The 12,060-nt window shown below is 57.3% G+C and overlaps 1 protein-coding gene across 3 annotated transcripts in view; it reads left to right on the forward strand.

Moving 5' to 3' along the window:
* The window catches only part of SNED1 (sushi, nidogen and EGF like domains 1), a 56,090-nt gene that overhangs the window by 35,923 nt on the left and 8,107 nt on the right, over positions 1–12,060 (forward strand). For all 3 annotated transcript variants that reach the window (XM_036318944.1, XM_036318945.1, XM_036318946.1), the window contains 10 exons: positions 801–914; positions 1,687–1,983; positions 3,035–3,218; positions 5,039–5,151; positions 5,865–6,146; positions 7,195–7,339; positions 7,432–7,514; positions 8,934–9,026; positions 9,693–9,809; positions 10,281–10,368. In XM_036318944.1, the coding sequence (XP_036174837.1) occupies positions 801–914; positions 1,687–1,983; positions 3,035–3,218; positions 5,039–5,151; positions 5,865–6,146; positions 7,195–7,339; positions 7,432–7,514; positions 8,934–9,026; positions 9,693–9,809; positions 10,281–10,368 (1,516 nt within the window). The remainder of the gene's footprint in view (positions 1–800; positions 915–1,686; positions 1,984–3,034; positions 3,219–5,038; positions 5,152–5,864; positions 6,147–7,194; positions 7,340–7,431; positions 7,515–8,933; positions 9,027–9,692; positions 9,810–10,280; positions 10,369–12,060) is intronic.

Genomic DNA, 12,060 nt, shown 5'->3' on the forward strand with positions numbered 1-12,060 from the left:
CGACTCCTACACCTGGAATAGTCTCCCCCTGGGACATGTCTCTCCCAGATGAGGCATTCCCTGACTTCTGACGGATCATGCCCCCAGCACTCCCTGCCCTATGGGGTTGTTTCATCTGTATTCCCTCCACTTGGTGTCACACCACCCTCCTAGAACAGATGTGTCCGTGGGGGAGGATGACCTGCTTATGGGCATGTCCCCAGCCCCGACTGGGCCTGGCTGGCAGCACTTAGCTGTGCAGGGTGGACGGGGCTTCCAGGGACAAGGCCTGTGATGGGACTGCAGACACAGGAGCCTGCCTAGGGACAAGCAGGGTAGGGACTGTTGGTGAACAGGCCTGGGGCAGGCGGGGGCCCTGAGATCAGCAGCTGAGACAGTGATCAGGGACTTGCTACTGGTTTGCAAGTATTTCCTGTGGCCATGCTGGGAACCTGCGGGCCCTGCCCTGGATGGGGACTCCAGCCACAGCGCAGTGCAGAGGGATGCGTGGAAGGGCTAGCGCTGTGCTCACCTCACCCCAAGTCACTGCCTGCCAGGGCACCTGGCTTGGGGTGGGGGGAGATGGCCTGGCTCAGAGTCAGAAGGCCACACCTGCCCAGCTTCTGATGAGCCCTGACCCCACATCCTGGAGTGTCCCTTCTCCTACTCCCCCCCCCCCCCAAAAGCTGCCTGATAGTACCCTCACCTCCATCAAAAACACACCCACACAGGAACAACCAAGTCCCCCAAGAGCAAGGCCCAGGCCAGTGGGGGGCCAGGTGACACCCCAGAGCTCAATGCTGCTTTTCCCCCTCCTCCAGTGAGTGATCCCTGTTTCTCCAGCCCCTGTGGGGGTCGTGGCTACTGCCTGGCCAGCAATGGGTCCCACAGCTGTACCTGCAAAGTGGGCTACACGGGCAAGGACTGCGCCAAAGGTGAGGCATAAGGGCACCAGAATGAGGTGGTAGGGCCTCTATTCCTCACTCAGAGAGCAGTAGACACCCCAAATGACAGGCCAAAGGGTCGAGGCTCCCCTTCCACCCCAGGGCAGAGCGTCTGACAGCTGCTTCCCAGGATCTACAGCAGTGGTTCTCAACCTTCCTAATGCCGCGACCCTTTAATACAGTTCCTCTTGTTGTGGTGACCCCCAACCATAAAATTATTTTCGTTGCTACTTCATAACTGTAATTTTGCTACTGTTATGAATCGTAATGTAAGTATCTGATATGCAGGCTGTATTTTCATTGTTACAAATTGAACATAATTAAAGCATAGTGATTAATCACAAAAACAGTATGTAATTATATATGTGTTTTCCGATGGTCTTAGGCGACCCCTGTGAAAGGGTCGTTCGACCCCCAAAGGAATCGCGACCCACAGGTTGAGAACCGCTGATCTACAGGAAAGGAGGGAGGGGCACATAAGTCGAGGTGGCATGAATAGTCACGTGTGCACATGAGCCCCTCCAGGAGGCTTCAGTGCGGTCATGTGTATGCAAGAGCCTATTCCAGGAGCAACAGCCAGAAACCAAAATGAAAGCATCTCCTGCAGGTGCCAGGAGTGGCTTCCCTGCCAGCAGTGCCCACATCTACCCCAGGGTAGCCAGGCCCCAGAGCCACCAGGCTGGGTACCTGCTTGGGGTCCGGGGGCTTTGATGGCCGACAGCTGACCACCCCCCTTCCCTTGTTCTTGACCGAAACCCTGAAGAGCTCTTCCCACCAACGGCCCTCAAGGTGGACCAAGTGGAGGAGAGTGGGGTCACCATCTCCTGGCGCCCACCCGAAGGCCAGGCTGCCAGGCAGATGCTGGATGGGTATGCGGTCACCTACGCCTCTGCTGACGGCTCCTTCCGCCGCACCGACTTTGTGGACCAGAGCCGCTCCTCCCACCAGCTCCGAGCCCTGGGGGCTGGCAGGGCCTACAACATCTCCATCTTCTCGGTCAAGCGCCACGCCAACAATAGGAACGACATCAGCAGGCCCCTGGTGCTGCTCACCCGCACGCGTGAGTCCACCCAGCATGGCCCACCCCAGACACAGGCTGGGCAGAAACAGGCTGACAGACTGGCAGGGTTAGGGAGCCAGGCTGGTGGAGGAGTGTGGGAGGAGGGGCTGTCTTGGGGGAAGGGCAGTGGGACGGGTGGGTGGGAGCCACTAGGAATGGTGGAGAGCACTGGGTCGGGGAGGGGGGGTGCGGTCAGGGGAAGGGGTGCTGGGGGAAGAAGGTGGACTGGGGGGTGCAGCCCTGGGCAGCGCTGAGCTCCTACCACATCAGGTGCTGGAAGGCAAGGTCCCAGGGAAGGGAGCAGAAAGGCGTCCTGGGGCAGTGTGCATCCCTCACAGGGCACTGATCTGTGGACACTGAGGGCCAAGTGAGGGACAGATACCGAGTCAAGATAGGCGTGTTGCGGGTAAGGACAGCAGGGCCCTGAGCGTGTGGCAGCGGTGGAGTCCTGGGGGTCCGAGGGAGAATAGGGATCATCCTGAGCTTGGCTTTAGGAATAAGCACTTTCAAAGCTCCTCGAGAAGGGGTCTGCCCAGAAAAGGCATCTGGGAGGAAGATGGCCTCCCCTTCTCATCAGAATGGGGTCTCCACCAGGACACCAGGGTGGGTGGGAGGACCACTGCCCACTAGACTGGTGCTGCAGCACCCGCCTCCGCTCCGCTGGTCCAGGTTTGGTCTGCACCGGGCCCCTTCTCTGGGTCAGAGGACTCTCTTAGCTTCTATCACCGACAGGCCCCAGCACCACCCTGATGATTACATCAGTGCGACCAAAACATCAGCCAGAGAAAAGACACAGGGGTATCAGGAGGGGCCCTGTGCCCACCCGCTGGCCTCTGGTGGAGCTGGCTGGCCCTTCACAGCCCTGCCAGGGCAGGAGCCTGGGGCAGGTCCACCTGACAGAGTCCCCACTGTGGCTGAGGGATGCACTTAGTGCTTTTGTGTGACCACTCCCCTCCCCCAGCACCTTCTTGAGCCTCTTCTGTTGTTTCAAGACCCCACCTTCCCAGGGGTAAGGAGGTGCTGGCAAGGCTGAGCACCCTTTGTCTCCCAGGACCCCGCCCTGTCGAGGGCCTTGAGGTCACCAATGTGACGGCCAACGCCATCTCCGTGCGGTGGGCTCTGCATAGGATACGTCACGCCACTGTCAGCAGTGTCCGTGTGTCCATCCGCCACCCTGAGGCCCACGAGGACCAGTCCACCAATGTGGACAAAAGTGTGGACATGTTCACATTCAGGTAAGAGCTCAGGCCGGCCTCCTTTCCTCCTTCCAGCTCCCTATGGTTGCCACTGCCCCTGCCCACCTGAGGGGTAGGTGTGTGCCTCCTGTGTCCACCTGGCACCTGGTGGTCCACACAGGGCCCAGCTACTCTCAGCCTGGGCTCACTCCTTCAGTACTTCCTCACAGGGATGCCAGACAAGGGGTTAAGTCCCAAAAGAACAGAGATACCCTAAAAACCTGGAAGCTGTATCTCCTGCAAGGGAGTGAGACAGACTCACTACCTGGAGACCAGCCTGTCACGGTTCCGCAGAGCTCCTCCAGCCTGAGTCACATAGGCCCCTCTGAGAGGGGAAAAAACAGGCATTGATACGTTCAAACCTTAACCTAGGCATATAAACTTCTTATGCCCAATTATTACAAATTAATGACAAACACAACTCATTCAAAATAGCTGATCGAAATCACCACCTTAACGACCCATACAGGGTATCAGACATCAGGCCACCCGGGGTCAGGCTGGGCAGGCAGACAGTGCTAAACAATGAGAGAGTGAGGAAGGGGGACTGGCTGGTAATCCTGGGGAGGGGTGGCCTTGGCCCTGGATTCTGGGGCCTGCAGAGTAGACACAGCTCCAGCGGAGGAAACTCCCATCCAGTTTCTGTGCTTGCCAACAGATGGCCAGGCTGCTTATGGGAAAAGCACAGCAGTGTGCAGCCCAGAGCAGCCAGGGGTCAAGGGCATAAGGGGGTAGGGACTCTGTCCCTGGGCACCCTCTAACCCAGCCGTGGGCAACGGCCCGTTTGAAATGAATAAAACTAAAAAAAAAAAGACCGTACCCTTTTATGTAATGATGTTTACTTTGAATTTATATTAGTTCACACAAACACTCCATCCATGCTTTTGTTCCGGCCCTCCGGCCCAGTTTAAGAACCCATTGTGGCCCTCGAGTCAAAAAGTTTGCCCACCCCTGCTCTAACCCATCCGCACTGTTTAAGATTCATCTGCAGCCTCATCAAGATTTTTCCAGCCATGTTGGTCTCCCATCAGATGGTCATCTGTGCTGGAGACAAGACTCTGCTTTAAGTGTTGCTGTCACTTTTCTTGATTGACATCCTGCCCATTTCCAAAGAATATATGACAGAAACAACACCTGTGGCCCCAGGGGCACTTGGTGGCTGTCGGGTCCCCAAGACCACTCCCAGGCTTGCCGAGATGACTCTCAGGATTCAACCAAGGCTGCATGTACAGCTGAATCCGTGACAGAGAAACATCATGAGCACACAGAAGGGAAGAGGCCTACGGGGAAAGGTTGGGGGCCAGGCATGAGCTCCCAGAGCCCCCTCCCCATGAAGCCACACTGGACACGCTTCATTCCCCACCACCAGTTGTGATGACACATGTGAGGACAAACAGGGAAGCCAGTCAGAGACACAGAGCCCAGGGTTATTGGGGCTGGTCACGGCGCCCCCTGCCTGGGGAAGAGTCCAGGCTCCCAGGAGGTGATGGCTCTGTGTGAACCACAAACATTAGGCTCAGCGAAGCCCTCGTATTCATGAAGGGCTGGGGACCCACCTGGGAATTCCAGCCAAGGGCCCCTTTCCTGTCTGAACATCAGCCTCTAAGCCATGCCAAGCACTCCAGACAGGCCTATGCCTTCTCGGACTTACTGCACTGGACAGACAGACAGGGAGCAGCTTCCCACCAAGGAGCACCCAGGTCTCAGGCCACAAATCTGCCCTCGTGGAGGCCGCCTGAGCCACCAACTCGAGACCATCCACAGCCTGGCCACAGAGCTGGACATATAGCCCGAGACCATCCTGTCCTCTCTCCCCTCAGTGCCCTGCTTCCTGGAAGGAGATACACCGTCCGGGTGACCGCCCTCAGTGGGCTCGGGGCACAGGAGCGCCCTACGGAGAGCGTGGCGTCGGCTCCATTGCACGTGTGGACCCGTGAGTACAGTGTGGCCACTCGTGGCGAGCAGAGCCTGCGGGAGCTCTCGGCTCCCTCCAGCCCACCAGTGCTCTCCATAATGGCTGAGGCACTAGGACCCCAGCCCTGAGCTGAGTGTACCGGACACAGCAGTGTGCCCAGCAGTATCATCCCCTCCTGCTGGGTTGACCCTCACACCCAGCGGCTCCAGAGGAACACCGGGTGTGGGAGCCCACTCGCTGAGCTCTAGGGTATCTCAGGGGGAGTGGACCCTGAGCACCATGCTGTAAATGGTAAACAAGGTGGAGGGTGAGGGTGGGGGAACAGGTGGCTTGGTGAGAGGGAAGGTGTGAGCAGGGCCTGACCAGGGGGGCAAGGAGTCAGCACAGGCTTAAGTCCTTGCTCTGACCCTGAATGCTGGGACCCACTCCCCTTTTCTACATCCCAGGAGAAGGGGTGTGGCCAGGCTCAGGGGGGTCAGAAGTGCCACACAGGAGGGGACACTGAGCAGGCTCAGGGCCTTGCTGGGTGCTGGCGGGCCACATTGTGGGGGTGGGTCTCTGGACAGGAGGAGAGTGCTGCAGGCCCCCACCCCCATCCTTCAGGACCACAGTAACTAAATCTGGCTTCAAATGTGGCTTCCGCAGGCCGTGTCAGATCTTTAAACTATGTCCTGGACACAAGAACCCATCAGCCCCCTCCCTCTCCCTCCCCTGCTCTGTGCCTCTTCCAGGGCCTCTGCCGCCAGCAAACCTGACTGCCACCCGAGTCACGGCCACCTCTGCCCATGTGGTCTGGGATGCCCCCACTCCAGGCACCTCACTGGAGGCGTACGTCATCAACGTGACCACCAGCCAGAGCACCAAGAGCCGCTACGTCCCCAATGGGAGGCTGGTGTCCTACACGATACGGGACCTGGTGCCCGGGCGGCGGTACCAGCTCTCAGTGACAGCCGTGCAGAGCACAGAGGGTGACCAGCTGCACAGCGAGCCTGCTCACCTCTACATCATCACCTGTGAGTGCAGGGCAGCGGGCACAGGGCCGGGTGGGCCACGTGCACCCCACGACCCTCACCCCGCATGGCCACACTGTCGAAAGGACATCAGACAGCCTAGAAATAGGACTGTGTCCACACAGGTGAATTTGTGTGAAAAGCGGTGGGGAAGGAAGGGTTCATGAACAGTTGATGCTGGGTCAGCAGAATGCAACTTGGAAAAGCAGCATTTTGCTCCTCACCTTGTGCCGTCCAACTCTGTGGACCCCAGTGAGGAGAGCAGTGTGGTAGGGCCCAGGGAGGGGGCCAGGCTGACCCAAGAGGAGCCACTGGACAGGAGCAGGGGAAAGAGAGGCCATGACAGCCATAGGAAGGGCTGCGGGGAGAGGCAGGAAGGAAAGCCAGGATGGATGGACAGAAGGGAAACAGCTCAGGAGCACGGCGACTCCAATGGGCCACACTAAGGATGTGGACCTGCCCTCAAGTGCATGGAGGCCCTTCGGGTCCCCCCAAGGTCCTGCATGGCCCTGCTCATACTTTAAAGCTCACGGGAGGTGCTGTGGAAGATGGTGTGTCTGAGCATGGCAGGCTGCTTGGAGTCAGACCCAGTGCAGCTCAGCTCCAGGGCATGTTGGGGCCACCTCCATGAGCTGGTCCAGGGAGGAGGGGTGTACAGGGGCTGAAGCACGTAGCTAGATGACAAGGACCCACCGAGAAACCATACTGTCATTCTCAGGGCAAGTGTGGGGTGGCGGCCTCGGCCAAGGGAAGTCCCGCCAGGTCGGGTGCCTGGCCCTGCCCTACAGGTGGGGAACCTGGGCCCAGGGTGGGGGGCTAGGACCAGCCCCCCTCAACACTGCCAGGCAGTGTCTGCTTCCCAGTAGGAATGCTGTGGCTCCTCCTCAGGTGGGGTGTGGGGTCTAGGCTTCTCACAAAGCCATAAAGGCACATTGGACCGCAGGGACAGTCAGGTCCCTTTAGTTCTCTCTGAGCAGTGGGGCGAGAAGGAGACAAAGGGAAGCCCCAGACCTGCCTTATGTGCCCCCACCCCGTCATTCACTGCCTGCAGCCCCAAGGGACAGCTCCGACAGACGCTGGCACCGAGAAGGACTCCACCCACGGGTGCTCAGAAACAGACCAGTCCCAGCGCGCCTGCCAGAGCTGCGTCTACTCAGTGACCATGGGGCCCTCGAAATGCCAACGCAGGCGCCCAGGTACACGCCTCTGCCATCAGCCCCCTCTGGGTAACCTGGCATGGCCCTAGGCATGGAGCTCCACGTGGCGACACTAGTGACTCTCCCGGCAGGTTCTCGGAGCTCGTAGACGGCAGAGGACGAGTGAGTGCCAAGTTCAGTGGCTCACCTGGCAAATCAGTCACCATGAGATCACGTGAGTACCAATGCCAACCTTAGTGACCTGTCACTCACCACCCCCAGCACAGGAGGGATGAGGCCCCTAAACATGAACTCAAAGATGACTCCCAATGCCTACATCACCTCTGGACAGTGCCCACGGCCCTGGCCTCTGGGGTCAGCATGAATTGCTCACGCCATCCAGAGTCAGAGGAACCTTCCTAATACGGGTTGAGGGTGCAGGTTGTTGGCAGGGCACATGAGAGAGGATGAAAAGTTAACATATTAGAACCAGGTCCAAGACATGGAAGCTTTGCTTGTGAAGCCAGGACTCCAAGCATTATTGGTAAGCAGTAGACAGGAGAGTGTGGCTCCATCTGAGGTGTTGCTACTCACAGAGGTCCCTGGACCAGCAACACCAGCCTGGGGGCTACTAGACATGCAGGGTCCTGCTCGGAGCTGTGCAGGAGGAATCTGTCTGCAAACAAGGAGCCAGGTGACTGGCACTCACAGTGTGGCCCCAGGAGCTCACATCCTCATCACACTGAGGTCATATCCCATGTTAAAAGCAGAGCCTTTGGGTTTATGTCCTGCTTGGCCCAGACTAGCGGGACCTCTGCCTGGCCCAGCAGTATAGGGCATGAGCAATGGACTGAGAAGCCCTGACCCTTCCCTCCTGGCAAAGCAGGCCTTCCCCAAAATCCTGACATGGCAGGCCCACAGGCTGCCACAGACGACCTCAGACTATGGGTGGGGATCCCCAGGCCTCACCCTCACCCTCACTTCTAAGCCAGAATCCCACCTTCACAGAGTTCTCTGGCAGGGAGCCTAATCACCAGTTCAATGAGAAGTTTCCGCCAATGACAGCGTTCCTAGGCAGGGGACAGGTGCACCAGGGAGTGATGAGGGAGGGCAGAGCATCCATAGCCCTCGGTGACCAGGAGTGGGGAGGGCACAGGCAGGGACCTGCAGAGAAGCTGACCTGCAGTTAGGGGTGGCCAAGTGTGCGATCTGCCTGAGCGCAGATATGAGGGGGAGGAGGTGTCATCACCCCCGAGAATCAGGGGTGGCGGAGAGGAGATGGAGTTTGAAGGAGACTTAGAAGCTGAGGCCAGGAGGTCAGCAGGAGGTTCGGCCCTGCCTCAGGCCACTGGTTACCTTCACAAAGCAGCTTTCGCTGGGGCAGCAGTGGAAGCCAGGTCCCTGTGGAGGGTTGGCAGTAGGTGAGGGCTGGCCCCACTTGGAGAAAAGTGGGTCTTCCTGGAGACAGTGCCAGAGACCATGGGTTCTGTGCCCAAGTTGGGGAGCCAGCATGCAAGCGAGCATCCTACTCCTGCCACACAGGATGGCCCTACACCCTGAGGGAGAGAAGCAGTTCAGGAGAAGGCCCAGGGACAGTCCTGGGTGAGAGGCAGCAGGCCATGTGGTCAGCACTGCTCATCCTGGTTTCTCCTAGAACCCACAGCTCTGGTGCAGCTCGAGGACACCACTGAGCAGGTCAGCCTGGCCCTGCAGCACCCCAAACGTGACGGCGACAAGGACGTGGGAAGTAAGTCAGCAGGAATGGACTTCCAGGGCTGAGCACCCAGAGTGGGAACGTGAGGCACTGAGCCTACCCCAGGGGCAGCCAGATGCCCCACCCCGGAAAGGAGGCACTTGGCACCACGTCCTTTTACAGACCAACTATCCAGATCTGTCTGGACGTACCCCTGTCCCTCCTGTCCCTGCCCCTCACCACATACGGCAGCCCTCCCATCGCCTCCCTGCAGAGGAACATCTTGAGAAAAAGGCAGGAATCCACAGAGGGGCAGCACTGAGCATGGCCCAACTGGAGCACCACCTGGCAGACCCAGGCTCCGCGAACAGGGCCAGCAGGGCCCCTGCTGACACTGGGCCACACAGGGCCTAGACTGTCCCCAGCACAGTCCTCCATCCGGAGAGAAGGGGGTGGAAGCACAGGCTAGGGCAGAACCAGGAGTCTCTCCTGAGACCACCAGTGCCCGACCATAATCTAAGCAGTGACTCGAGGCTCCTCCGCCATGGAGGGCTCAGCACTGAGGGTCCCAGCAGAAGCACTGTTTGGACCCTGGCCCTCAAAGTAATGGGGTCAGAGCCAAGCATCTCTCTGACCACCTGAAACGGGACCACAATGTGGCAATGCCAGCAGGCCTTCCTCTGGGGTCCTAGAGACTAACCACTTATGACCTGTTTGCAGACACCCCTGGGAACTGTACAGAAAACCCCTGTCAGAACGGAGGCACCTGCGTGCCAGGCGTGGACACCCACAGCTGTGACTGCAGCCCAGGGTTCAAAGGCAGGCGCTGCGAGCTTGGTAAGTCAGGGCCCGTTCAGGCCTGGCCTTGAGATGCCTGTTACAGCAGGCTGGGCTGAGACTGCTGGGCCAGGGTGGGTTCGCCATGAAGTGCCCAGACTTCCAGGTGTCCAGGCACGGAGGTAGTAGGCAATGAATCACTGGGCTGCTCACAGCCCCGGAGTGCCAGGCCAAAAGGTGCTGCCTGGATAAGTGGGGGATCTGGGAACAGCCAGAAAGTAAGGAACACAGAGCGACAGCCACCCCCACAGTGAGAGGTGGGTGAGGGGGCTATTTTTGGCTCAGGGGCCAAAGGTGGTGGGAGGGAAAAGGGCCACAGGCCTCCCTCAGAAGACTTTTGGAGTAAGCCCTGAGGGGAACTAGCCTGCAGGCTCCAAGGACCCCAGCCTGGGTGTGGGTCTCCCAAGGGTGCTGGAGAGGGCAGCCAGGGCCCAAGCCGCAGTGAGCCTCGGCCTCTTTTGTACTCTGCAGCCTGTAAAAAGCAGCCCCAGCCCTGCACGCGCCTGTTCTCGGAGACAAAGTCCCTGCCAGTCTGGGAAGGAGGTGTCTGCCACCACGTGTAAGTTTCTTCCCTCTGTCCCTGACCTCCGAAGTGTTTCCACAAAGTCCAGCTCACCCCATAGAGGTTTGTTTTGACCACCCGTTCCTGCCATGTGACAAATTAGGAAACTGAGGCAGAAAGGCTGAACAACTTGTCTGAGTCCATGCAGCAGGGAGCAGAGGCACAGGAGTTCTGGAACCCTGACAACCTGGCTCTGGACCCTTCGGGCGGCATTAGCCCCCTTCCCTGGACAGCAGGGTCCTCTCTGCCATGGAGCCCCCGGAAAACTAAACAGCAGCCTGTGAGAGCTGGAGTCGGCTCTGCCACTAAGTGGTGATGTGGCCTTGCTCGCCTCTTAGGACCTTTCTTGCTCACACTCTGTGACTCTGGGTCCCACTCACAATCTGGTTAGTCAGCCAATACACATAAGCACATCTGGGAACCAGGCACAGCTCTAACCCTTGGCACATGCAGTGAACAGGACACGCCCCCGCCCTACCCGCGGCTCCTTCCATCCAGAAGGAGACAGCCATCCACAGAGAGCATAGGTGTGTTAGACACAGGAAGTTCTGAGCTGCACTGGGACTTGGGATCTGCGTTGAAAGGCCCTCGACTTGGGATTCTGGGGAATGGCCATCCGAAGCCATAGCAGCCACCAGCTCCCGGGGGCCTCACTAGGAGAGCTCCGATCCTCCCAGAATCTCCCCACCACCCCTTCCTCAGGGGCGGGTCTGCTTTAAGCCCAGGCTCACAGCCTTGGTTTTCACTGCAGAGACCAGGCCACATTCTAACACAATGATTTATGTGATTGGTTTAAATCTACCACATTGCTACTTGTTTTCTGTTCCATCTAATCTTGTTACCTTTTTCTCTTTTCCTGCCTACTTCTGGATTATTTCTTAAGATCCTGTTTTACCTCGCCTGTTGGCTCATTGGTTATACTTCTTTGGTTTAATTTTTTTAGGGGATTTAGGGATTAACAATATGCTCATCACAGTATCCCTTTATCTAAGGGAAGACTTGCCTCTACTTTCCCTGAGTTTTGACTACCGATGTCAGTCTTTTACTTCCACCATGCTCCAAGCTGCAAAACGTTGTCTTCCTCTCAACAATATATTTTAAAATGTTGAGAGCAAAATCTTTTGTATTTACCTGCATGTCCACCATCTCTGGCACTCAACCCTACAGTGTAGGTCTGCTAGCAATGAATTCTCTCTGCTCCTAAAAAGGTTTTTACTTCACCTCCATTTTTAAGGATAAAGTTGCTAAATACAAAATTCTTGGTTGACTTTTTCTTTCCACACTCTAAAGAGGTAGGTCCTTCCTTTGTCTTCTGTCTTGCCTGGTTTCAGATAAGAAGACTATGAAATATGTCCCCAAACTCCCTGTCGCTGCTTCTGTTTTCTCTTTATTACTGGTTTCAGGAAACTTACCTATGACGTGCTTTCGTGTGGGTGTGTGTGTGTGTGTGGGTGTGTGTGTGTGTGTTTACTCTTTGGAGTTTATTAAGCTTCTTGTATCTCTGGGATTTTAGCTTTCATTAGATTTGAAAAACTTTTGGCCATTATTTCTTTAAAATATTTTCTGTTCCTCCACTTCTCTCCTCTCCTTCTGGAATTCCACTTATGCATGTATTAGACTGATGTTGTCCCGTAGGTCACTGAGGCTCCTTTCATTTTTTTCCCCCCGGTCTTTTTCTCTATTCATTTT

This window comes from Myotis myotis, unplaced genomic scaffold (assembly GCF_014108235.1).
Source record: "Myotis myotis isolate mMyoMyo1 unplaced genomic scaffold, mMyoMyo1.p scaffold_m19_p_8, whole genome shotgun sequence".
NCBI lineage: Eukaryota > Metazoa > Chordata > Mammalia > Chiroptera > Vespertilionidae > Myotis > Myotis myotis.